Genomic DNA, 26,805 nt, shown 5'->3' with positions numbered 1-26,805 from the left:
ACTTGTGGGCATTGAATGGCTCCTCTACTTTTGTGCTTGTCCCCTGCATTAGACTGAGTCTGATGGTGACATCACAATAAGATTAGGGGACCCAAAGCAGAGGTGAACACTCAGCAAAGTCCCACACAATCCAGTGCCAGTTTAAAAGCAATGAACAATTACAGGAGAGCAGATTAATATTTAATGAAGATGTAAATGATGAGGCTCAATACTGAGTTGCTTAGTGAAATCTATTCCAGCAAGAGCAAACTGCGGTGGTCCTTAGAAGGCGAGGGTGGGGGAAGCATTTTTCTTATTAGCCATTGTCTTTAGCTTCTCTTCAGCTCTAGCTGAGGTCTGGGCTCAGATTCCCCAAGCAGCTGACAGTTGCAGCAAGAATGAAATCAATCTTGAAATCCTCCCAGCCATTTGATTCCCAGTTTCCTTCTTTGTAAGTCCTTCTTCACTATTCCGACTGGCTCACAGAAACAAACTGCACACAGGGTTTCTGACATCAGGTTCACCTATTGCCAACATTCTGTCTGTCCCTCTGTCATCTGGGTGTCTGCAGCGATGAGAAAGGCACGATAACTCCAAGGCAATCCATCACCTCTGCAACTCAGGGAGAGCTTCTGAGGCCACTTGTGTCCAAGGAAGCTGCCAATGCCACTGTCAGAGCTGGGGGATGGGAGCGAAGATGCTGATCCACGAAATCACAAAGGGGAAAGGGAGAAGCTGTGGGAAGCACCGGAACACAGAGTATAAGTGAAGAATGATGGCTGATGGCATGGGCCACTCAACCCAAAAGGGACCAAGTGATGCCATGGGGCTTTCTCGATGGTCTGTTTACACTTGGGTCTCCACCCAGCAGAGGCAATAATAGTGCTGAGGGCTGAAAGCAAAAACAATTTCCAATGAAAAGCATCTCTCTAGATATCAGCCCCTCCTCTCCACTAAGAACAGGGATGAAAAGATGAGTCAGCCAATGCCAAGCCTCTTTTCTGCTTTCCTAGAGTGGTCCTTTCTTAGATCAGGTTCTTTATCAAACACAGGGACAAGGAGGCACTGAACCAGTCTACCACTGCCAGTGTACCAGTCTACCACTACAGACTTACAGCAGTCTGTATAAACTGGCGGTGTGTCCTAATGAGGCCTTAAATCCATTCCCAAAGCAGGCAAGCCAGAGTATGTGTAGCCTGGATCCCTCAGTCAAGCTAAGTGAGGATCCTCATATGAGCAGGATCCTGCCCTGCCCTCTGCGCATACCAACACTGCCTGTTTTTGCTGCATCTAAGGGGAATGCCAAGGATGGCTGCTGCCATTGGAGAGTCCATATTGTTGCTGACATATCTGTCTCTGCTCCAGAAAGTTCATGGGGCACTAGGAAGGCAAGAAGGCTGCTCAGTCATTCTGTCACCGCTTCTCAGAACTGTCGCTGCTCAGCGGTGTCTTTGTTTCTGTTGTTTTGAAACAGGGTTTCTCTATGGAGCCCAGTCTATCCTGGAGCTCACTTTGAAGGCCATGCTAGCCTCGAACTCACAGGCATTTGTTTGCCTTTGCCTTCAGAGCACTGGGATCAAAGGCACGAGCTATCATGCCCTGCTGAAGATTCCAACGTTTGAGGCACACACTCTTTGGTCGGGTGAAGCCTCTAAGTCTACCCCATGTTAGAGGACAGTGGACGGGAACCTAGAAGCAGGGATCACAAGAGCTTCTCTTTGAGGCTACCTGCCACAGGGCTGGGGACACAGGGTTTTAGAGACGTGAAGCTTAGAGAATTTTGGGAATGTTCTTTAGAAAAGACACAAATTTATAAGTGCAAAGTCAAACATATGTCTTTCAACTGGTGACTGTATTGATAAAATAAATAACCAGCCAATGAAACAGTATTGGGTAACTTTATAATTATGTCTGCTCCTACATGGATGAACCTCAGAAAATACTTGGCACAGTGAAGGAAACGAGTTACAAAAGACCACATACTACGATGTCATTGATGTGAATGTTTACGATAAGCAAATCCATAGAGACAGAAAGCAAATTAGTGGTTACTAGAGCCTGGGGTTGGGAGCCAGGATTGACTGAAAACAGACATGGGGGAATTTAGTTGGGGGTGGTGGTGGTGGTGAAGGAAGTATTTTAAAAATGGATGGTGACGGTGGTTCTACAACTTGGTAAATTTAGTAAAAACCACTGAACCATATACACACAATGGGTGAATTTTATGGCACGTAAATTATATTTCAATAAAGCTGTTCAAAAGTATGCACACAGGGCATTAGCAGAGGCCTGTGCGAGGGAGAGGCCCTGGAGCCTCAGGTTCATTAACTTTTCAGGAAATTTGTCTCTGTGGAGCAGCTGCCTGAGGCAGCGAGAGGGTAAAGAGATAGCCAGGCCTCTTTCCTCCATTTCCCGCCACTCTTCCGGCCTGCCCTCCATTGGCCTAACCTGCCAGAGGCCAAATAAATGGAGTGTTTTGTGGCACACAGTGGAGTATATTAAAGACAAGGGACAGATCTGACAACCAAGAAGCAAGTAACAGTTTTGCCAAACAACTCCCAGGTGGCACCCCCATGGCATTGTGCTGGTACAGCTCAGAACAATCCTTTGTTTTGATGCTGAAAAACAGCATTGAGGGGGCTTCTAGAGTGATCCATCCTTCTGAATGAAGATCCAAGCTGCTGATTATTTGTCTTAAAATAATGTAAAACATTGAAGTTGCCAGCTAGCTGCCGTCCATCACCTGAAGGTTCAAAATCATGCGTTCACAACTACATCTTTATTAGAGAGTGCGGAGCAGGCTCTGGGTGGGCAGAAGAGGAACAGAGGAGGAGATAACTCAAGGGGTAGAGCTGAATACAATGATGTCAGAAGGAAAAAACAAAACTTGAGATGCTTAGCTCTGCCCTTCCATATACAAATCAACCCTGGAACTCTATAATGTTCCCTCGGTGGGATAATTTCAACTTAAATAGGCTATTTCTCTTTAAAAAATATATCCATATAAGTAAAAATATTAATCCAATTTCTTTTCCTTTTCATGGTATTAGTTGCTTTTATTTTCTTTTGCTTTTGACCGACATAAATGTCCAATGAAACAAAATATTTTCATGATCTGTGTTTCTTTTGGGTCACAACAGTTATTAGTTTCATGATTATTACTGGATTCTGTCATACGGCAGGAGAAAGGGCTAAAGTGATCTTCTCTGAGTGCCGAATAGGCTAGGTATTAGGTATTCATAAACAAACACGTACTGAACTCAAGACAAAAAGGAGATTAAGAAATATGCTTTGAAATCATGCAAATATTAAGCCACAAGTGAAAGACTCGAGCAGTGAGTGGTCGGGACTGACAGAGTGATAAATGACTGTAAGCCCAGCTAGTCAAGAGGCTGGCTTAAGGCCAGGAATTTGAAGCTGGGGTAGACAGCACAGGTTAGTGTTATCGTCCAGTTAGACCAACAAGGGAATTGAAGTACAGAAAGGCTCAAGTTCCTACAGCTAGCAGAGTGCAGATGAAGGACTCGAACCCTGATGGGATGGTTTCACTCACTAAGTGTATAACCTCCAGGCAGGCTTTCCTCATCAGCTGCAGTCGGCTTTAAAGGCCATGCCTCGTCTCCTGTCAATTGTACCTGAGACAAAGATCGTTTTCAGTTGCCCTGTGAGCTCTTCCTCGGTCTCTTCAATCTTAGAACGGATCTCCCGGCGGATGAAATTGAGAGCTACCTCTCTCCCTATTTCCTGTGTGTGTGTGCCTGTGCGTGTGCATGTGTGTGTTCGCTGTGGTCCTTGCACATTCTAAGCAAGAGATGCACCATGGAGCTCCACCCAAGAAGAAGCCCTGGTGGTGGTTTTCGATGGCAGTGTCTCACTGTTTATGTACTTCAGGCTAGCCTCGAACTCACCATTCTTCAGTCTCCTGAGCGCTCCAACTGCAGACACACCACTTTAGTAACACATGGCAGGGCTCCACTCGAAGGGCACCAACTGTGAAGTAATCTGAGTTCCGGAGGACTTGGCTGTTTGTGAGACAATGAGAAGAGAAGAATAGGAAGACTGGCGGTTTTTTAGATAGTGTCTAGGGTATTTGAAGAACAGTTAAATACTGCAGCACTGCACTTTGGGAGGCCAATAGACTCAAAAGAGCCAGGCAAGAAAAGTGCTCAATGCTTCTGCCGCAGGTAATACTGACCCACAACACTAGATGGCAAAGTGGCGCAAGCTATTGTTGCTGCAGGTTGAAAAAAGCCAAGTGTTAAGTTAAAAAAAAAAAGTCTCTATTATTCTGGTTTTATGTTGGGTTTTTTTTTTTTTCATTTTTAATTTTAAAGTTTATTTTAGGTAAATTGATGCCTACATAAAGTTAATGTCTTAGTTGCTAAAATCATTGTTTAGAAATGCCCAGGTTCAGGCTCCGTCAAGTAGGTAAATACAGGGCTTGCTGCCTAATGGCTAACTGCTCAAAATCTCCCTCCTAATTGATCAGATAAAAACGAGAGGAGAACAACCAAAGATGATGGACAACTATGAAATGCGCTTCCAAAAGCTGCATGTTAACCGAAACGGGACACAAATGTGACATAAATGTATATGGCACAGATGTTATCTGTCATGGCCTTTTCTGTTTAAATAAATTTGGGAGCAAAAAGACAAATTGGACACACCGGCACTTGTTTCATTCATTTGCTAGAGGCAGCCCAGAATTTAAATAAAAAAAAAAAAACAAAAAAAAAAACAAAACAAAACAGGTTCTACTCTGGTGTTTAAGAACTGTGTCCTGGAGGTGAAGAGCGACGCATCAGTACTGTTAACCGTGAGTCCTCCTCTTCAGACTTAGGAGTAGAACTGCAGGTTTCTGCCTCCTTGGATTCTCCCTCCCTGGCAGCCTTCAGACCACCCAGAGTGGGCAATACGTCAGCATATTAATACAGGACACACACACACACACACACACACACACACACACACACACACACACACACACTCATGTGCCCTGTGGTATCACGGGTTCAGAACTGAACTTTTTTTTTTTTTTTACTGCTCTCTGGATTGTCTTGTCAAATCAAATTTAGTGCAGTGCCTGCTTTATCAGAGGTGCCCAACAGCTGCCAGGAGAGAGACTGGAATCAGGGTGCAGAGCCACTGAGAAAAATTAGTCTACATGTTTTCTAGAACTTCCCCCAAACAAGATGAAATATTACCAGCAGAAGCAAAATAGGAGGGGAACGCCGATATTGAGGACACAGCTGTTAATATAGGCAAACCAATGGAACATTTGCTAGTAGAAAAATCATAAAGAATTTTGTTTAAAAATGATTCTTTAACATATACATGGTTTAAGCACTTATTAAAGACAAAAGCAAACTTTTATATTAATGAGATGGATATGTTTGTTTTTACACAAAGAAACAAATCTTTCAATATTTCATTACATGGGATATAGATCTTTTAAAGTTGACCGATATTTTAATTTTTTGAACATTAGTGCCATGAACCGTACTTCACATAAGTACACAGAGTAAATTGATACAACTTTGTTTGAGGCCATTTTAGAAATTGTTGGAAATTCTGTCCTTATCACATGCCAAAATTTATCATACAATCTTTAATGAAACTTTAAGTTGTCAACTCAAATAGCAATTTTTACATTCAGATATTTTAACACAATGCAATTTAAAAATATACTCGTTTGCTCCTTATGTGTAAAGGAATGGCAGTAGAAAAATATTAAAAATCTGTTTTCTGTAATTAAACCATTATGTTTCCACAATAGAAGAAATTCTTGTATATACACGACAAACACTGCAACTCAATAGTCTTGAATGTGAACCGAGGTGTTTCTGACAGTTTTCATTGGCATTACCAGGCATGCAGGCAGGCACCAGGCAAAGTACACGTCTAAAGTACCTTTTAGAACCAAGGCTGCAGTAAAGGTGCATGAACCAACAAGAGCAGCACTGCTAGAAATACCCCACACTCATTACCCATTTGACTTTGAATTCATTTTTGATGATTACATATTCAAAGGCTTTCTAATATTGCCTTTCTCATGATTTCCATATTCAGTTATATACTCCCACGTTAGGTCATTACCCCAATTTAAGAAGCTACTGTGTTTTGATGGATGGTGGCCCCAGTATCTATCATCAACATCCCCAGACATTTGTTAGGCATTTAAAATGTCCTGGCTCTACCATAAACCCAGGAAAGGAAAAGCTTTAAGCTGGGGCCCTGCCATCTGTGTGTTAGCAAGACCTCTTTGCGTTTCCCAAGCTCAAAGTCAAGAACAACTGACTGGCTTAGAGTGATGCTGCCGGCCTGGCAGCTATTGATAAACAAGGAAGTCTGAAGGGTGAGGCCTGGCAGTGCCTCATGCTCAGATTGCTTACTGTTTTCTCCTGCAGGCACTCATAGAGCAAATGAGAGTTTCGAAACAACAGAGTGATCAGAACAGTCCTTTACTATAAAGCCCTCCTTCTTGTGATGGTGTGGAGCAGGAGGTAGAAGGAAACAATTGGCTTCTTTCAGGGCTTTCTTCTCTTCTACCTTCATGCTTACTTTCTGCCCACTACTTCTAGGTCTCTCCTCACATGGCCTCTTGGAATTATCATCTCACCCACCTTCCTACTTTACTAGGCTAGCTGACTCAACTCACTGAGTGTCTGAGCAACCATTTTACACAAAACATGAACAGGGTCATAACTAAAGACCCATCAACCCCCACATTCAATTACTCACGTCCTATTCATCTTCCTAAGAGTCTACGGCACTAGTTACTCTAACACTAACACATCAACATAGACATTGATACATATAGATAAATGCTTTAAAGAGAGAAATGGACATTATTTGTATTTTCTTAACAGGGACATTCAGCAAAGAGAGGATAGGAACAGATGTTTAGTGAATGGAGTGAATACAGCCCCTTACTGCTGTGGGAGAAAAATGGATCAGAGATGAGTAGAAGCGTTTGTAAACCCAACTGGTACAGGAATGGCAAACCCATAGATGTTCCCTGGTAAGGCCTTGAAGCATGTACAGCCAGCCAAGTAGTATGGGGAAAAGATTGATTATGAGGAAGAGGGATTAGATTACAAGAAATTAGTAGATGAAATGGGTATAAGAGTTGGGGAGGGGCAGGTATATGTTGAGCTTTCTGGAAACAGAGAAGATGGAAAAGGAGATGGACTAGCAGCATTTCAGCAAAACATGGTAAAAAGGACACCATTGTCTTTGAAAGTAGTGAAAATATGAATGTGTAACTGAAGAAATAGAAGGAAATAGTAACAGTATAGGAAAACTGAGGATAAGAAGGAAGAGTCCAGGAAGTGCCTAAGAGTCACAAACAGAGTAACTAATATCATGGATACAAAAGAAAAGGCTCATAGAGGAGTAGACTATTTGGCACAAAGATGTCAGTGACTGTGATGTGTTAGTAATTGCTGGCCATGCCAGTGTTAAAATGCATTGCTGTTGCAGAGGACCAGCATTCAATTCCCAGTACCTATTGATGGTTCAGAACCATTCAGAACTCTAATTCCAGGGACTCCAAAGCCATCTTCTGACTTTCATAGGTATCAGGCACACACATGGCACAGGAACACATATACAGGCAAAACATTTGCACACATAATGAAATAACATACAGATGAGAGCAGGAAGAATTGGGTGGCTTCCAGAGGATTGGGGAATGTTTAGAACAACAAGGTATGGATGGGTAGAGAGTCAGCAAGAGTTCCTAGAACAAACTTCCATCCTTTACCCTGCTAGCTCCCTTATCTGGACTATTTTGCCTTCTCTCCTTACCTTTTAAAAGCCATTTGGTTTTCTTTTGTATTGAAAACTTTTTTCTTACATAATATATCCTCATTAGAGTTCCCCTCCATTTCTAGTCCCCCTCACTCCTCCATACCTCCTCTTCCATTCAGATCCAACCCCTATCTGTTTCTTATAAGTAAATAAAGAAAGACAGAAAGAAAGAAAGAAAGAAAGAAAGAAAGAAAGAAAGAAAGAAAGGAAAGGAAGAAAGAAAGTAAGTAAGTAAGTAAGTAAGTAAGAAAGAAAGAAAGAAAGAAAGAAAGAAAGAAAGAAAGAAAGAAAGAAAGAAAGAGGCTTCTCTGGGATAATAATAAAATAAAACAAAAACTAACATATAGGGAGTCGACAAAACAAAAAAAAAAAGAAAAGAGTTCAGACAAGGCTCAAGAAACAAAGACCCACTCATTTACACATTCAGGAATTCCATTAAAATACTAAAAAGAAAGTCCTAATATATACATGATGGACCTGTAGAGTAAAATGAGACAAAAATATGTAAGCAACATAAAAATAAGATAGAAGATAAAATTAAAAGGGGAGGGAACTACCCCTGACACACAATTGAGACAAGGAACCCCCAAAGATGTTGTTGAGTTAATTTCTATTGGCCACCTACACATAGCCTACTCTTAAGAGTTGTTTGTTTCCCCAGTGACACACCCTTGGAAGAAACTAGATTTTCATTTGCAAGTGATTGTCAATTGAAGATAGCTTCTAGGTTTAGGTATAGAGCATGTAACTACTTCTACTTTTAGTTTTAGGACACTATCTAGTGCAGATCTTGGCAGACTATATGTAAATTGTCTCATTCTCCCTGAGTATATACAATCACTGCTCACGTTGATTTGAAGGGCCTTGTTTTCTTGATGCCCTCCATCCTCTCTAGCTCTTTCTGCCTTCCCTTCCATAGGTTCCTGGAGTTCTGAGAGGAGGGATTTGATAGAGACATCCCATTTAGAGCAGTGTGTTTTAAGATCTCTGTGTGCAATGTTTACCTGTGGATTTCGGTATTTGCTCTCATCTGCTGCATTAGAAATGTTTCTTGATAATGGCTAAATAAGGCACCCATCTATGAGTATAGCAGATTATCATTAGGAGTCAATGTATCTCTACTTTTTTTTTGGTTTTTCGACCAGTTGTATTTGGTTTTACCCTAGGTACCTGGGCTACCTAGTCTCAAGTTCTTGGTCACTCATGCAGAGTTGGATATGAGTTCCATCTAATGGTGTAGGCCTTAAGTCAAATTAGCTAGAAGTTGGTTACTCCAACATCATGTCATCATCGTACTAGATTATCTCACAGGTTGAACACCACTGCAGAACAAAGAAGCTGTGGCTGAGTTGTTGTTTACCTTTCTCCTTTACTGGTGTGCAGAGAACCTACCTGTACCTCTTGGTACCCTAAGCCAAAGATGCTAGCACCTAAGACTGAAGGCTTTTTTGTAGGCATCAGCTTAATATATCCATGTTCAACTGAGTTGTGTAGGCATTGTCTTCAGCAGTAGGGGCTTTCCATCAGTTTGTAGAAAGAAACATATGGCCTTGGAAACAGCCTGAGTTGTTTGGGGGTTCCCTTTGGCCAACAATGCAATTAAATGTAATACAATTCCAGTACCAGAAGCTTGATTCAAGTACAAAAGATGGCTATTTGGGGATCTGTGCCCTTTCCTCCAATTATTTGTCAATTTCATTTAGATCATCCTTATATATGTACATATTTGCAGAGAGTTCTACTGTATTAGGTTTCTATACTGCCCCTCAAATAGCTCTATATTTTAACTGTCTTTCTCTGTGTTCCCTTCCTCACCCCCCTCTTCTCTCTGCCTCTCCACTCTACTCTCCTGCTCTAGTTTGTCCCCATCCACACCAAGCCATAACTATTCTATTTCCTATTCCTAGGGAGATATATGTGCAGCTACCATATCTCCAATCCCTTGCTGTATACTTAAACTCTGTGCATCTATAGATCATGCCTTGGTTGTTATTGACTCAATATATATAATATATAGGCACATATGCATGAATATATACCATAATTGTCTTTCTGAGTTTTGGTTACCTCATTTGAAATGATTTACTTCTACTTCTATCCATTTACATGTAAATTCATGATTTCATTTAATGGCTGGGCAATATTCCCACATGTTACTGTAGCACATTTTCGTTATCCATTCATCTCTTGAGGGACATCTTGGCTGTTTCTGATTTCTGGCTATTAATAATAGAGCAGCAATGAGCATGGTTAAGCAAGTGTCTCTGTTGTAGGATGAAGTGATCTTTTTTTGGGTATATGCAGCAGAGTCATATAGGTAGATCTTGATGTGGTTCAATTCCCACCTTCCTGAGGAAATGCCACACTGAATTCCATATAGGCTATACAAGTTTGCACTCCCACAAACAATGGATGAATGTTTGTTCCACTTACACCAAATCCTCCTCAGGATGAGTTGCTACATGTGTTATTGATCTTCCCCATTTTGACAGGTTTAAGATGAATTATCAAGTTTGATTGGCATTTCCATGATAACTGGGGATGTTGAAATTTTCTTTAAATGTTTCTCAGCCACTTGAGTTTCCTTTCTTAGATCTCTGTTTAGATCTATACTTCATTTCAATTGGGTTATTCTTTTCTTGATATCTAATCTATTTTAGTTCTTTGTGTATTTTGGATACTAGTCCTGTACCTATTATGTAGTTAATACAAAAATTCTTTCAACTTCTTAAGTTGCAGCTTTTGTCTAAATTATGGTGTCCTTTGTCCTACAGAATTCTTTCATTTTTGTGAGATCCCATTACTAACTACTGAACTTAGTTCCTCTGCTAACTAACAGTGTTCTATTCATAAAGTCTTTTCATTGTCAATTAGCTTCAGGCTATTCCCCAATTGCTCTTCTATAAGATTCTCTGAATCTGGTTTTATTTTGAGGTCTTTGATCCATTTGGAGGTGAGTTTTGTGCAGGATAAGTATGAACCAATTCAAATTCTTCTACATACAGCCATCCAGTTTAACCAGCAACATTTGTTGAAGAAGCTGGGGTATTTTTTGTTTGTTTGTTTGGTTGGTTTGGTTTTTGTCCAATGTGTACTTATGGCTTTTTAATTTTTTTTTAAAAAATTGGGTATCCATAGGTGTGTACATATATGTCTGGGTCTTCAATTAATTGCTGTTGATCAATGGTATCTGTTTTCATGCAAGTGCCATGGTGTTTTTATTACTATACTTCCATTGTAAATTGGAATTGGAAATGGTGATATCTCCAGTAGTTTCTTTTTTTTTTAAATCAGGATTTTTTTTAAAGCTGGGATTCTTGTTTGTTTATTTGCTTGTTTGTCTGTTTCTATATAAAGCTGAAAATTGTTCTTTCAAGATATGTGAAGAGTTGTGTTGGAATTTTGATGAGGATTACATTGAATCTGTAGATTGCCTTTGGTAGGGTGGATATTTTTACTATATTGTATATATTATACAAACCTAAGAGCATAGGAGATCTTTCCATCTTCTGATAACTTCAACATCTTTCTTCAATTTCTGAAAGTTTTTATCATACAAATCACTTATTTGGTTAGACTTACCCACAAGATAGTTCAATTATTTGAGGGTATTGTAAAAGGTGTTGTTTCCCTGTTTTCTTTCTCATTCTATTTATTATTTGTATATAGGCAGGCTATTAACTTTTGTGAGTTAATTGTATATCCAGCTACTTTGCTGAAAGTATTTTATCAGATGTAGAAGTTTCCTAATAAAATGTTTAGGGTCATTTATGTATATAATCTTATCATCTGCAAATGCAGATACTTTAACTTCTTCCTTTTTGATTTGTATCTACTTGATTTCCTTCAGTTGTTTTATTGTTCTAGCTAAGACTTTAAGTATTATCTTGAATAGGTATGAAAAAAGTGGCCAAACGTGACTTGTTCTTGATTTTAGTAGAACTGCTTTGAAAATTTCTTCATTTTAGAATATGTTGGCTATATGCTTGCTGTAAATTGCCTTTGTTATGTTGAGGTTTGTCCACTGTATCCCTAATTTCTTCAGAAATTTTTATCATGAAGATATGTTAGATTTTATCAAAAACCTTTGGCGTCTAATGAGATGATGTGAGCTGTGTCTTTTATTTTTTTAATATGGTGGATTACATTTAGCAATATATGTATATTGAACCATCCCTGCATCTCTGGCACAAAGCCTATTAGATCATGATGGATGATCTTTTTGATATGTCCTTGGATTCAGTTTGTAAGTATTTTATTGAGAATTTTTACATCTATGTTTGTTAGAGAAGTTAATCTGTAATTCACTTTTTGGGTTGAGGTTTTATGTGGCTTCTGGTATAAGGGTAACTGTGGCCTCATAAAATGAGTTGGGTAATAATCCTTCTGTATCTATTTTGTGGAACAATTTAAGGAGTATAACTCTTTTTTGAAAGGTGTTAGAATTATGCACTAAAACCATCTGGTCCTAGGCTTTCCTTGGTTGGAAGACTTATAATAACTGCTTTCATTGCACTAGGCTTTATAGGTCAGCTTGGGTTGCTTATATAATCTTGATTTTACTTTGGTAAATGGTATATATTGAGAAAATTATCTATTTTTTTTTGTTAGATTTTCCAATTTGGTTCAGGACAGGCTTTTCAAGTATATCCTTATGATTCTGTGGATTATGTTGGTGTCTGTTTTTACCCTACACTTTCCATTTCTAATTTTCTTAAAGGTGATCTTCTGTGTCTTTCAGTTAATTTGGATAAGGGATTGTCAGTCTTGCTAATCTTCTCAAACTCTTTTTCCATTGATTCTTTGTATTGTTATTGTTGTTTCTATTTCATTGATTCTAGCTATGAGTTTGATTATTTCTTGACAACTACTTATTTTGGATGTGATTTCTTCCTTCCTTTTATTCTAGAGCTTATAGGTATGCTGTTAAGTTATTAGTATGAGATCTTTCCAGTTTTTCTTTAGAGTAGACATGTAGTGCTATGAACTTACTACTTAGAATTGCTTTCATTATATCCTATTAGTTTGGGTATGTTGTGTATTCATTTTCATTCAATTCTAGAAAGTCTTTTGTTTCTTTCTTAATTCTGTCTTTTCTCATTCAATAGTAGTAATTTGTTCAGTTACTGTGAGTTGGTAGGCTTTCACCAATAGCCTCTCATAGGTTCCCTTCATGGTGCCAAGCCTCAAATTTTTTCCATGACCCCTTCAGTCCTAGATTATCAACTACAACTAAGGCTGCACCTTCACCAATGGCCTTCCATGACCTCTCATAGTCCCAAGCCTCAGCTGTTCTTCATGACACCTTCATGCCTTCAAAACCAGTACCACCTGGGTGATTCTTACACATTTACCAAGTACAGCTGCAGCATGAGGTACAACCTTGGCTATCTCTGGAACACAGTTTTTTGTCCTTTCAGAAAACACTTCCCAGAAGATTTCACCTCAGTGATGCTGATCTCTTCTTAATCACCACTAATTTCTTAGCTCCAGCTGATCAGCATCCACTGTCCCAGTGGTCTCCTTTTCCTTTTAAATATAAGGCCAGAGCAACATGACCGAAGCTCCAAAGTTCTGCTGCTTGCAGGAGCTAGAACATGCCCTCTTGTTCTATTAAATTATCACTAGATTCCTCTTTTCTAATTTCTTCACTACCTAAGCTTGTTGTCCTGAATCTTTCTCTGTAGACTGACCTTGAATTTAGAGATCTGTGTATGCCAGTTTAGTGGGATTAAATGTATGTACCACCACACCTGGATTTAAGCTTTTCTTAGAACTTGCTCTGTCCTAGGCTGGCCTTGAATTTAGAGATCTGCTTGAGTTTGACTCCTGGGATTAAAGGTTTGCACTAAATTGCCTGGAGCTAGTATAGTTGGGTGGGGTCTTGCCCCAAGGACTTTACTTCCTTAATTCAATTTAAAATTCTTGAACACAGAATTTAGCTCCATTTCACTTCCTGATGTTCCTTTAGTACTGGAACCATATATTTTGTATCTTTCTTTTCTCAGCTTGCTCCTTTTCATTAAAATGTTCTTCATAAGGGTGAGCTTTAGTAACCACACAACAGAATTTACACTAGGCTGTTTTAAGACTTCCTTTTTCAAAGCAATTAATCTAAATATTTTCATCTTAAACTCAGGCAGACTCTTTGGATAAGGGCAAAAAGCAACCATGTTCATCACCAAAATACTGCAAAAACAGTCTCTTGGCTACATACTGAAATTCTCCACTAAAACCGCTTGATCCAAGTCAGCACATTTCAAATCACTCTCAGTAACAAAGTTTAGCATATTCTTACTAGGATAGCCCATTAAGCCCAATTTAAAGCCTTTCACAGATTTCCAAATCCAAAGTTCCCAAATCTACATTTTTCCAAACAAAAGCATGGTCAGGTCTATCACAGCAATACTCTAGTCCCTGGTACCAACTCCTGTCTTAGTTAGGGTTATATTATTGTGAACAAACACCATGACCAATGCAAGTCTTATAAATGACAACATTTAATTGGGGCAGGCTTACAGGTTCAGATGTTCAGTCCATTATCATCAAGGCAGGGGCATAGCAGCATCCAGGCAGGCATGGTGCAGGAGGAGCTGAGAGTTCTACATCTTCATTCAAAGGAAGCCAGGAACAGACTGAGTATCTTCAGGCAGCTAAGAGTGTCTTCAAGCCCACCCCAGAGTGACATACTTCCTCTAACAAGACTGCACCTTCTAATAGTGCCACTCCCTGGGGAAGCATATGCAAACCATCACAACAGTCATTGTTGATTCCCTTTATTTTGTTGTTGTTTGTGGAGATTTCTTATGGCAGGTATTTGACTTTGAGCTAGGACAAAGAAGTAGGCTCAAGAAGAATACAGCTGAGGAATGTGTTCTTTGTTAAGACCCTGCATGCAGTAATCATGGAACCTTTGCTTAGGCTTTGTTTGTTCCTTAACTACTCTGTTTATACCCTGTTTGTTCCTTGACTACTTTGTTTATGCCTTAGGACTGACCTTACACTTTGTATATACCTAGAATTATATAAAAGCAGACTCAGGAAAACAATAAACCTGCTTCAACTTCAGCTTCAGAACTGACTTGAATCTGGAATAATGTTATAGTGTTGTCTAGTTGTCTTTTCTTTCTATAATTCTCACTCCTTCCCTTGAGACCCTGTTGACTCAGAGTGAAGAGCTGAAGCTTACCTATATGCTTGGTTGCCCTACTTGCTTCTCTGACGGCTAGCAGGTTCTCTGAGAAAACCTGCTGAAGTTGGGGGCTGGGATAACAGAATGAACAGGGAGGGATGGGGAAGAAGGTTGGGGGAGAAGGTTGGGAAATTCACACCAGGTAGTTTGCTATAGAGCTGGCACTGAGACTGGTTGAGAACATTTGGAAGAATGTAGGGAGAGATAAATATCTGCCTGCTTCATACCTGTTTCCTTACCTTGCTGGAGCACATCCTACAAATAGTTTCAAGACTCTTGGTAAACGCCACTCTCCTTGTCTTCTTCCTCTTAGTGTTTATGTTATGAGATATTCTGTCTTGAAAAGCACAATGGAAAGCCGACTTTTCCCCTTCAGGATCAAGCAGAACATGTTCTGAATATACAGTTCAGTTTTAAAGCACATTCCAGTGATTTCAATCGGTAGCCATTTCAGAACCCTCTGCTTAACTCAATGGTTCTCAACCTGTGGATGGCGACCCCTTTGGGGTGGTATATCAGATATCCTTTGTGCCAGAAATTTACATTACAATATTTAAGAGTAACAAAATTATACTTATAAAATAATGACAAAATAATTTTATAGTTGGAGATCAGCACAACCTAGTATGAAAGTATTGCAACATTAAGAATGTTGAAAACCACTGGCTTAAACCAGGATGTCTAGATAGCAAATTAACAAACACAATGACCCCAGGAAGGTCTAAAATCATAAGGACAGCTTGCTGTCATTCAAACTTTACAATATTCTGGAGTTTGTGGGAGCCTCAGCAAAAAGAATGTGCTGAAAGTCACCCATGAACACTGCTTCATTGATGGAGGCTTGGTCTTGAAAGTCATTCCTAGAGCCTTTCTCACTACTGAGATCTGAAAAATAGGAAATGAGGTGAAAAGTTAGTTTGTCCCTAACTGAGCTATACATGCAAACAATTAAATGCATTGAGGGCATTCATATTCTGGGCCTCTTTGCCTATATTATATACTTATCTATTCAGCCTGAGGTTAGACCAAAGAGCATATTTTTGAAAACATATAAAGGTCCCTTCCTCCTGCAGCTTACCTCTCACCAGCTGGCTTACTTGGCTAGGAGAGAGTTGCTGGGTGACAAGAGATATCGTGGTGGGGAGGGCACTCAAGTGGGCCCCCACCTTCAACTAAGCTGAACCAGGGCTTCATTGCTGTAAATGGTTGCGAAATGATGAAGCTGCGCCTGCTGAAAAAGACACAGTCCATCGTGTGAGCTCTAGAGTTTGTGGACGCATTTATAGTGAGTTCATAGTGACGCAATGCAAGCATCTTCCTGAGAGCTCCCCTAGGTTCTTAGTCGACTGCTTTGCCTTTTGAATCAAAGAGTTGCAAAGTTCCGTGAAGAATGGCCCTTGTGGATAAGCACAAAGTCAAGCGGCAGCGATTGAACAGGATTTGTGAACGTATCCGCCCCCAGATCATGAACGCCCCCCTGGACCCCCGCCCCCTAGTGGCACTGCTGCACTGCGGCACAGACTGCACTGTGGAAATGCCCATCCTGAAGGACCTGGCCACTGTGGCCTTCTGCGATGCACAGTCCACTCAGGAAATCCATGAGAAGGTGTTGAATGAGGCTGTGGGTGCCATGACGTACCACATTATCACCCTCACCCGGGAAGACCTGGAGAAGTTCAAGGCCCTGAGAGTGATCGTGCGAATCGGCAGTGGCTATGACAACATGGACATCAAGGCTGCAGGCGAGCTCAGGATCGCCGTGTGCAACATCCCATCTGCTGCAGTGGAAGAGACGGCCGACTCCACAGTCCGCCATATCCTCAATCTGTATCGGCAGAGCACGTGGCTCTACCAGACCCTACGAGAAGGCACACGGGTACAAAGTGTGGAACTGATCTGTGAGGTCGCCTCAGGAGCTGCTCGGATCCAAGAGGAAACACTGGGCCTCATTGGCTTTGGTCGCACTGGGCAGACAGTTGCTGTTCGAGCCAAGGCCTTTGGATTCAGTGTCGTATTTTATGACCCCTACTTGCAAGATGGGATAGAGCGGTCTCTGGGCGTGCAAAGGGTCTACACCCTGCAGGACTTGTTGTATCAGAGTGACTTTGTCTCCTTGCACTGCAGTCTGAGTGAGCACAGCCACCATCTCATTAATGACTTCACTATTAAGCAGATGAGGCAAGAAGCATTCCTTGTGAATGCAGCCCGAGGTAGCCTGGTGGATGAGAAAGCCTTAGCTCAGGCCCTCAAAGAGGCCAGGGTGCGAGGAGCTGCTCTGGATGTGCACGAGTCTGAGCCCTTCAGCTCTGCTCAGGGCCCATTAAAGGATGCTCCAAATCTCATCTGCACACCACACACAGCCTGGTACAGTAAACAAGCATCACTAGAGATGCGGGAAGCAGCTGCCTCTGAGATCCGCTGGACAATCACAGGTCGAATCTCAGAAAGCTTACGAAACTGTGTCAACAAAGAACCTTATGTCACTTCAGCTCCTTGGTCAGTCATTGACCAGCAAGCAATTCATCCCGAGATCAATGGTGCCACCTATAGGTATCCTCCAGGCATTGTAGGTGTGGCTCCAGGAAGGCTTCCTCCAACTATGGAAGGGATCATCCCAGGAGGCATCCCTGTGACTCACAACCTCCCCACCTTGGAACACCCTTCCCAAGCTCCCTCCCCCAACCAGTCCACAAAACATGGGGACAATCGAGAGCACCCCAATGAGCAATAGCAGAGAATGCCTGAAGGTAACCATTCAGATAAACTTGGGACCAAGAGACAGTAGAAAATGGATGAATTTGATGGTCTTTTAAACTGATCCTGGCCATCACTGATACTGCAGTGTTAAAGCTACAAAAGCTAGAAAACAGAAGATGGCATCTGCTTCCAGAAGTGTGAAAAGACTAGGACGTGATTATCAATGACCAACTTCTGCTATTTCGTGTTAAGTTTTTCATTTGTGCATCAAATCACAAGGAGCAGAGCTTTTTTTTTATTAATCCCCTGGGCACAGCAGGTCCTCAGCAGCTTGTTCTAGAATGTTGCATCAAGAGCTCCGAATATCAGTGAAAAATTGAGAGGAAATCCCGATCAAGACTAGTCCCTTTGGTCTCCAGGGACTGGTGCCTCCTTTGCAGATAGGAAGATTAAAATTAAGACAAGATGGGGAGGACATTGTTTGCCTGTGTAGACATCTCCCGGCACAGGATTGAAGAAGTAAAAGCTTCTATACAGAAGGTTTCACATCTGAGCAGCAAAGTTGGTTGTGAGTTCAGTGAAACCCTCTGATAAAAAACAACAACAAAACAAAAACAAAAAAAAAAAAAAAGAAAAAGAACAAAAGAGACCAGTATTAAGTTTCACAAGCTGTTTGTACTCAAATATATTTTCTCAGTTTCAGATCCTCAGCTATTTTATTGAGTGGAAAGTCTTGGATGAGAAGGGTTCAAGAAGAATAATGTTGCATTTCCTTATGTCTCAGGAAACACTTTTTATGGTAACCTGTCAGATTGTCTATGAACAAACCCACTATTTTAGACATTGATAAATTCTTTTCTTCACGTGATATTTTATACAAGAACACTTCAGATGTGCTATTAGGTGTGACTGATTTTAACAAATCCTATTAGGTTTGTATCAGCTAGTTACATGTCTTATTCATAGTCTTTTGTGAATCATTGCCTTTTTGTTTTAAAAGATGACCTATTTTGAACCTTTGTATAGGTACATTCCTGTTTTTGTGACAAAAGAAAAACTTTAAACTGTCCCAAACTGAAAAATAATGGTTAGCAGAAGTATGTTTTGTTTTAGTTTGAGTTACTGTTACTGTATTTGTTTATTGTAAAGGTGGACATTTAGTATACAGTGCAGTTTTCAATAAAAAGTAATTAAAATTTCTTTAAAAAATAAAAACATATAAAGTTGATTTCTCCCAGAAGCAGACAAGAATGAGAAGGCAAAGAGTATTAGGAATGTAATGCCAAGAAGAGTGAGAAGAAAGAAAAGAAGAAGGAGAAGGAGTAGAAGAAGAACAAGAACAAGAAAAAGAAGAACAAGAAGAAGAACAAGAAGAAAAAGAACAAGAACAAGAAGAAGAGGAGGAGGAGGAGGAGGAGGAGGAATAAAATCACTGTGGTAGGTGGCAAGAAGCAATCACTGTGGGGAACCTAATCAATTTCACCAGAAACCATTGGAAACAGGAAAGAATGTATCTTACAAATACTTTACATCTCAAAAGTATACTAAGACACTTGATAACTTCCATCATCGAGTCCTTGGAATTATTGACAGAATGGTGTGCAGCTAAACCAGAGAAAGTCCAGACTTTTACAGGTACTACAGGCGTGCTTAATGGAAGGTTAACTGTCTAGCTGGCAGTCAAAACAGGCAGGGAAAAACAGAATCTGCAAAAACATTCCTATTGCTTTGGATACAGCCAAGGCTCAGAGGACACCAGACTTGGCTATTCTAATAAGGACTATGTGCAAAAATCTCAATAGTTGTATGTACGCTTTTCATTGTAGTCTTAGTAATTGTGGGGTGGGCAAGAATGGGTGAGAGACCAATGGGTCACATAATGAATCCTGGGCCTCAGACTCCAGAATCCAGCATCAGGATGCAGATCTGAGTTTATTGTGCATCACAAAGCTTATATACATTGTTTGAGCCAATCTCAAGTCCCTAAATCCTAGGCCAATCATATTTCACCACACCATCACAGTGCTCCAATGAACACCCTGCCTTATAAAGGAGGCTTCATTACTCAGGAACCACAGGGGCAGAGGAGCATCATCACAGTGGAGACAAGGGAGGCAGCCATTGACCTGGCCTCAGTTCCTTTATCTGTTTCTTACCAGTGTTCCCAGCACCATCTTTGATCTAATGCAATGTATCAGGACTCTTGGAGAAATTGCAGGAGCCTGTGGTACCTCAATCTCCATCCCACTTTTTCCTTCACACGGTTTGTTCACATTCCCCACAAATAATCACACAGTCACACTTCTTTTGACATCGGCAATCACTGAGGATAGCAACTCCAGTCTTTTATACTGACATGGACTTCTGTCCATTATTCAACTTTAGCAGTAAAAACGTACTGGGAAATGACTCATGAGAACAGTATTATCTGGCTCAAAGTATGGAGGTGGGGAGAAAGCACAGACTCATCCCTACAATTAAAGAGCAAGGAGAGAAAGGTCATCATCCACATGAAAGTACCCCACTGTCTCAGCTGCTATGAAAGCAAGGATATTGGCAATGTCTATGTATCCAGACTGCTTAGAAGAATGCATTCCAGCTGCAGCACTGGGGCCTTAATAAACGAGCCATATTATGTTTGTACTTCGCTGTTTAAGTAATGCTATTTCACTCTGCGTAAAGCCACTTAAAACACCAGTGGAAACACATGCATGGACCATGAAACAACTTTAAATGGATAATCAATTTTTATCACATATTGAGGGTTAGACTGGTATATCTGAGTGAATTATGAAAAGCTGTATGTGTTATGGCTGGGAGTGGGTGCATACCAAATCTTTGTCTTTGTTACAAAACTAATATAGTGAGCAAATTGGGAGATCCCAAAATCTAACACTTTGTACTTTAAATATATATATATATATATATATTATTTGGACATATATGTGATGTACTTTATTAGGACAACCATAATTCATCTGTTCAACAATTCTCTTTTAAAATAAAGAATGTGTGATTGAAATACTTCGTTTTTTGGCCTTTGTTTTTTTTGAACTTCATATAGTCTGGAAGTTGTTTCTGGGGTGTTCAGAGCTTTCTGGGATTAGTATCCAATTATCAGTGACTGCATATTATGTCTGTTCTTTTGTGACTGGGTTACTTCACTCAGTTGCATCCATTTTCTTAAGAATTTCATAAAGTCATTGTTTCTGATAGCTGAGTAGTACTCCATTGTGTAAATGTACCACAATTTTTGTATCCATTCATCTGCTGAAGGACATCTGGGTTCTTTCCAACTTCTGGCTATTATAAACAGGGCTGGTATGAACATTGTGGTGCATGTGTCTTTATTGTATGTTGGAGCTTCTCTGGGGTATATGTCCAGAAGTGGAGATTGAAATACTTCTAAGGCACCAAAAAGTGATCAGCATGTTTGTGAGCTAGACTACATAGTGCATACTAAAACATATGAGGCATGGTTTTAGAAAACAAACAACACTACCACCAACAAGAATAGCAACAATAAAATCCCTACATGATGCAGGTATATGTGCACACCTTTAATCACAGCACTCAGGAGGCAGAGGCAGGTAGATCTTTATGTTCAAGGTTTCGGGTTCTACATAGTGAGTTACAGGACAGACAAGGCTACAGGGGTACAGGGGCCCAATGAACCTGTCTATGCACTAACTAGTAAATACATGAAACTTATACCTGGGTGGCTGAGCAGGATGAGAAGGTGTTGCCAATGCAAATGTGGATCAATTAATAGAAAATAAAACCATAACAGTTCACTGCGGAGAAATTAGGCAAGTTCAAGTTATATTACTTAACTACTGAGGATTAGATCATGAATGCAAATTGCCCCATTCTTACAAAACATTTGCATCACCTTCAAAGATGGCAGAGGCTTGGTGGGCCACTGACACGACACAGTAAGATTTCTGACATTAACCAGGGAATGATGGAAATGCCAGATAAACTTAATACCCTGAACCACCTCAAAGCTATTGGTTCTTTGAGCATTTACCATGCCTGTGTGGTTAAGGAGGAACCTTGACACTGTTACCCTTTCTATACTCCCTTCCTATTCTCTCTCTCTCTCTCTCTCTCTCTCTCTCTCTCTCTCTCTCTCTCTCTCTCTCTCTCTCTCTCTCTCACACACACACACACAAACACACACACACACACACACACATGCGCACAAATTGTGAACTAACACTACTTAAAATAGCTTCCAAAATCAACATTGTGTTTATGAGGACCCAGAAAATTGTTGAGTTCTAGGTCAAACTCAATTGTTTAATAAAATGCCACACCCAAACACTAACCCAGTGACTCGGCCCTTTTGCCTTGACTCAGCCCTTTTGCCTTGACTCTAAGAAAAACACTAGGTTCAGAATTATCAATTCTACCAACAAATTTTAAGTATCAGTTGATTTTGCCATTTAAAATACAGAATCAAGTGAATTTTTAATGAGAATAAAAGTCAAATCATAATATTTATTCCAACCAAAGTCCCCTCTTTCTGATTAATGCTAGACCACCTGACACTTTCACAGAGGAATGACTGTGAGGGTGGCACATGTCACTTAATCTTAAAACTTTGAATATTGACCCATTTAAATCAAAAGTCCGGTACACTAAACTATGAGTTTGTGAATGTGATCATTTTATCCTACATTCACTATTGTGGTTAAATTATGGATTTTAAAAGCCACACTCTGACCTGTATCAAATGATTAAATATAACACATATTTTAATGTTAAATTACTCATGATAAAGAGCTTTGTTGTAGAGCTTCATTCAAACGATTCTTGTCTAGTTCGTGGCATTTTCCCAAATGTTCATAATGTCTTAAGACCTTATTTCTAGCTGCCCTCTTTGTAGTTTAGAGAGGACGAGGAAAAGAATTAGAAGAAACTTCAAGAGACTTAATTTGTCACCGAAGAAACAACTTATGCAAAATGCCTCAAGAAACAAGTCCAGGTAACCCTCCATTCTCAGTCCTGAACATTCATAGCTCATTCAAAGAGAATTCATAGAACCCATAGTGAACGCGCCACAAATACAGTGTACTTTAGGGGATAAAGAGGCAAATAACTAGCCACTTTCCACGTTCAAAAAGTTCCTATCAGATGCTAGACTTTGGGATATACCATAGGGAATCTAGGTAAGTCAAGAAATACTTTGAGCACAGAAATAACGATGGGAAGGATTTCAGAAAGTCCAATTGGAACACCTCCTTCTTGCTTGGTAAATATAGATAATGAGAAAATTTTACTTTTACCTACTTTCAGAGAAGCTCCATCTATCTTTTATATAAAGTTGATGTAAAATTAGAAACACTAAAAAACATTGAGGAAATATGAAAAAAATCACTTGAATTGAAGCCAGCAGACAATATCATTGTACAGTTGTATTATATGCTCCTTACAGTCCCACTGAAAGCTACTAAGATGACTCTGTACTAAACAATAACACATAACTAAATCATTCCTTTGTTCAAAATCACTAATTACATAAATGTCTGATGGCACAGAAGTAGTTGAAGGAAGGTTACAAATATTTTAAAGCTGTAATTAGACTGGGGAGCAAAACACATTGCAAAATCATGAAATTATAAAACATAATGTTAATAAGAAAAATAGCATAATTTGTACACAAGTGCAGGAAGGGCACAGGTGAAAATTTCTGTTTTAATTAAGAAAAATAATTTACATATTACAGTAATTAGTCAAATAAAAATATATATACCTAAATATGTAGAAATATGTACATATAAGTGTTTAGACAGTCCTATTTCAAACAATATTAGTAATCAGGTTTTTTCTATTTACAGTAATTTTGTTTTTGAATTCCCTGGTTGTAATTTTATAGTAATATCCCATAGTATTAAAAATTATAAATTATTTAAAAAATTTAAATCTTTCTAACCAGTAAACTCAGGATCAAAATTAGGCAGCAGCCTATCTTACTCTGCATGGTACAAAAAAAGTCCACAGATGGTTTCAAAGTGTCGACTTTGTATGAGGAACTTACAAAGGAACTATCCAAACCAAAAAAAATGATCATTACATAGATTGAAGCATGTTAATGATATTTACTAACCACACGACTTCATTTTCTGAACTATATACATCATTTACATCCTGGAACAAAAGACAAAGACAACATTCTACTCTTTCTAATTTAAAAATACTTCTTTGTAGATTAAAACGGTATTCTTCACAGATCCTTCTGTTGTATATTGTTTTGATGACTTTGATGGTATTTTCTCACTAATATTTTTAGACACAAAATTGCAACAAGTCAAAATTAGAAAAGCTCAGAATATTTGGGAAACATCACAAATGTTGAAGGCCATTTGCATAATGAATACAACATGGACTCATTTCATTTCTCCTTTATTGGAATTGCTTTGAATTTTAAATATTTGCTAGCCACTAACTGCCTACATTTTACATCTAATACTGTATATGTGTATATGTATTTTAGATTCCAGTGTAAAATATAATCACTTAGATTGTGATTCTATGCCTTTACATATTATTCTATATAGTAACCATTAGTGTTAACTTCCTCAAGATGGAACAGTTACTTCTGACTTAAGCAAAACAGGTTAAGAGAACTTTGTGCCCCAAGATACCTTTGATGGCTTCCCAAATCACTTAAGCATAGTCCTCGAGAATCTTCTCTAAATATTCTATTCCCCCCCTCCGGTTAGTGTTGTTTCCTCGAAGCTAATATTTGCATTGCTATAACCCCTTCTTCAAAGTCTAGTAATATTACACTTATTTTTAGACAGTTTTGTAAAGTCAATCAAAATAGGGACGCTAATGAAAAGTTTCCAAAACTTAGATCATCACGTGCCTGCACAAATATAATGTGCATATACACATGTGAGCTTGTACTCACGGAAACACACACACACACACACACACACACACCACAGGTATTTTTTGATTCAGGAATAACCAACCTGTGAGTTTCCTTATGCATGCACATAGCTAACCAGTTCCAGCCCTAGCTATCAGTGAATAATACCTTGAGAAGCTGCGAGTCTTAAGACTTCCGAGTGATGCCTTAGGACTACCATTAAACTCGCAGTGTTCTTTTCTCCTCAGATTGATTCAGTCTTTGAAGAGAGGAGGAAGAGTCATGTGTTCTAAAATCCACAAAGTGAAATTTCTATTTATGAAGTGTAGATTTAAAGAAAAGTTCGCAAAGTAACGACATATATGTATCTCCCATACATGCTCTTAGTCATGGATTTAAATGTACTTTCTGTAAGTGTTCAGGCAAGAAAAGTTGCAGTATTTTTAATTGCATTATAAATTATTCAGTAAATATAGTCTTCCACATCTATATCACAAAACTGACTTGGGACTTGATCCCAGAACCAGCAATAGTTTACCTATAGTACATAGTATTATAGCAAACAGCAGTGTTTATCTATAAAACCTAATGGGTAGCTACAAGCCAGTTCTCAGAATGATAAAAACAGCAGTATCATTAAATTGTACTTCATGGATTGTGGTATTTCTCAACATTCTCATAATCAAGAGTTACCCATTTTCTGTGGGAAAGCCTTGGCAAACATGCTTTAGATTTCCAATAGCCAAACGGATAGTTTTCACTGTTACACTGAAGATTGAATTTTCCCTACACTTACAAAGCTATTCTCAATGCTGTCAGTTTATGAGGAAGTAAAACAACACACAGCAATTATAACAAGACCAAAGGGAACACAATATCAGAAAAATCCAAATGAAAACAAGAATTCAGAAGCAGCATATACATTTGGCTGAAGATCATATGGAAGCCTCTGTGGACATACCTTAAACATTGAGTGCAAATACCTTGGGAGAGTGGAATGGGCATTTGAGAACTGAAATTTAAGAACAGGTGTAAATTTATTGAAGCATGTAGTATGATTAGAACACAGTATAGGTAACAGAGCCAAATAAGATTAATAGCTAAGAGCAGATATAGCTATCTCAGGCTGAGAGGTAGAAGAAGTAGGTGAGCAATGAAGACATATAAGAAGGCATTTATTATTTGTTGATAATCTATTTTTCTTTTTTAATAATGCATTTATTTTATAAAATATTATTCTAGCTCAAAAAATTTGTTACATAATAATATATGATGAATACACTTTTTTTTCTAAGAAGGACTGAGGGGTCCACAGTTTGGCCTTCTTTGTTTTTGAACTTCATATGGTCTGAGAGTTGTTTCTTCGGTTTTCAGAGCTTTTTAGGGCTAATAGCCAATTATCAGTGACTGCATACCATGTGTGTTATTTTGTGACTGGGTTACTTCACTCAGGAATATGTTCTTTAGTTCCATCCATTTGCCTAGGAATTTCATGAAGTCATTGTTTCTAATAGCTGAGTAGTACTCCATTTTGTAAATGTACCACAATTTCTGTATCCATTTCTCTGCTAAAGGACATCTGGGTTCTTTCCAGCTTCTGGCTATTATAAATAAGGCCGCTATGAACATTATGGTGCATGTGTCTTTATTGTATGTTGGAGCTTCTCTGGGGTATATGCCCAGAAGTGGAATAACTCAGTCTTCAGGTAGTACCATGTCCAATTTTCTGAGGAATCGCCAGACTGATTTCCAGAGTGGTTGTAACAGTTTACAACCCCACCAACAGTGGAGAAGTGTTCCTCTTTCTCTGCATCCTGGCCAGTATCTTCTGTCATCCGAGTTTTGGATCTTAGCCATTCTGACTGGTGTGAGATGGAATCTCAGGGTTGTTTTGATTTGCATTTCCCTGATGACTTCTTGAGTTCTTGTACATATTGGGTATTAGCCCTCTATCAGATGTGAGATGGGTAAAGATCCTTTCCCAGTCTGTAAGCTGCCGTTTTGTTTTCTTGACAATGTCCTTAGCCTTACAGAAACTTTGCAGTTTCATGAGGTCCCATTTGTAGATTCTTGATCTTAGAGGCCATTGGTGTTCTGTTCAGGAAAATTTCCCGTGCCTATGTGTTCTAAGCTTTTCCACACTTTCTCTTCTAATGGTTTCAGTGTACTTGGTTTTATGTGGAGATCTTTGATCCACTTGCACTTGAGTTTTGTACAAGGAGAAAAGAAAGGATAGATTTGCAAT

General features: G+C 39.3%; 1 protein-coding gene across 1 annotated transcript; it reads left to right on the top strand.

The window, feature by feature from the left end:
- Positions 1–16,373: 16,373 nt before the first annotated feature.
- Positions 16,374–17,714, top strand: LOC308414619 (C-terminal-binding protein 2-like; the record flags this gene model as incomplete). The annotated part of the gene is made up of 1 exon (XM_080909848.1): positions 16,374–17,714. The coding sequence occupies one exon, from the start codon at positions 16,374–16,376 to the stop codon at positions 17,712–17,714; it is 1,341 nt and encodes a 446-aa protein (XP_080765974.1).
- Between the last annotated feature and the right edge of the window lie 9,091 nt (positions 17,715–26,805).

This window comes from Micromys minutus, assembly GCF_963924665.1.
Source record: "Micromys minutus genome assembly, chromosome: X".
Lineage (NCBI taxonomy): Eukaryota > Metazoa > Chordata > Mammalia > Rodentia > Muridae > Micromys > Micromys minutus.
The sequence above is the reverse complement of the archived record's forward strand: the minus strand, read 5'-3'. Positions and strand labels throughout refer to the sequence as shown.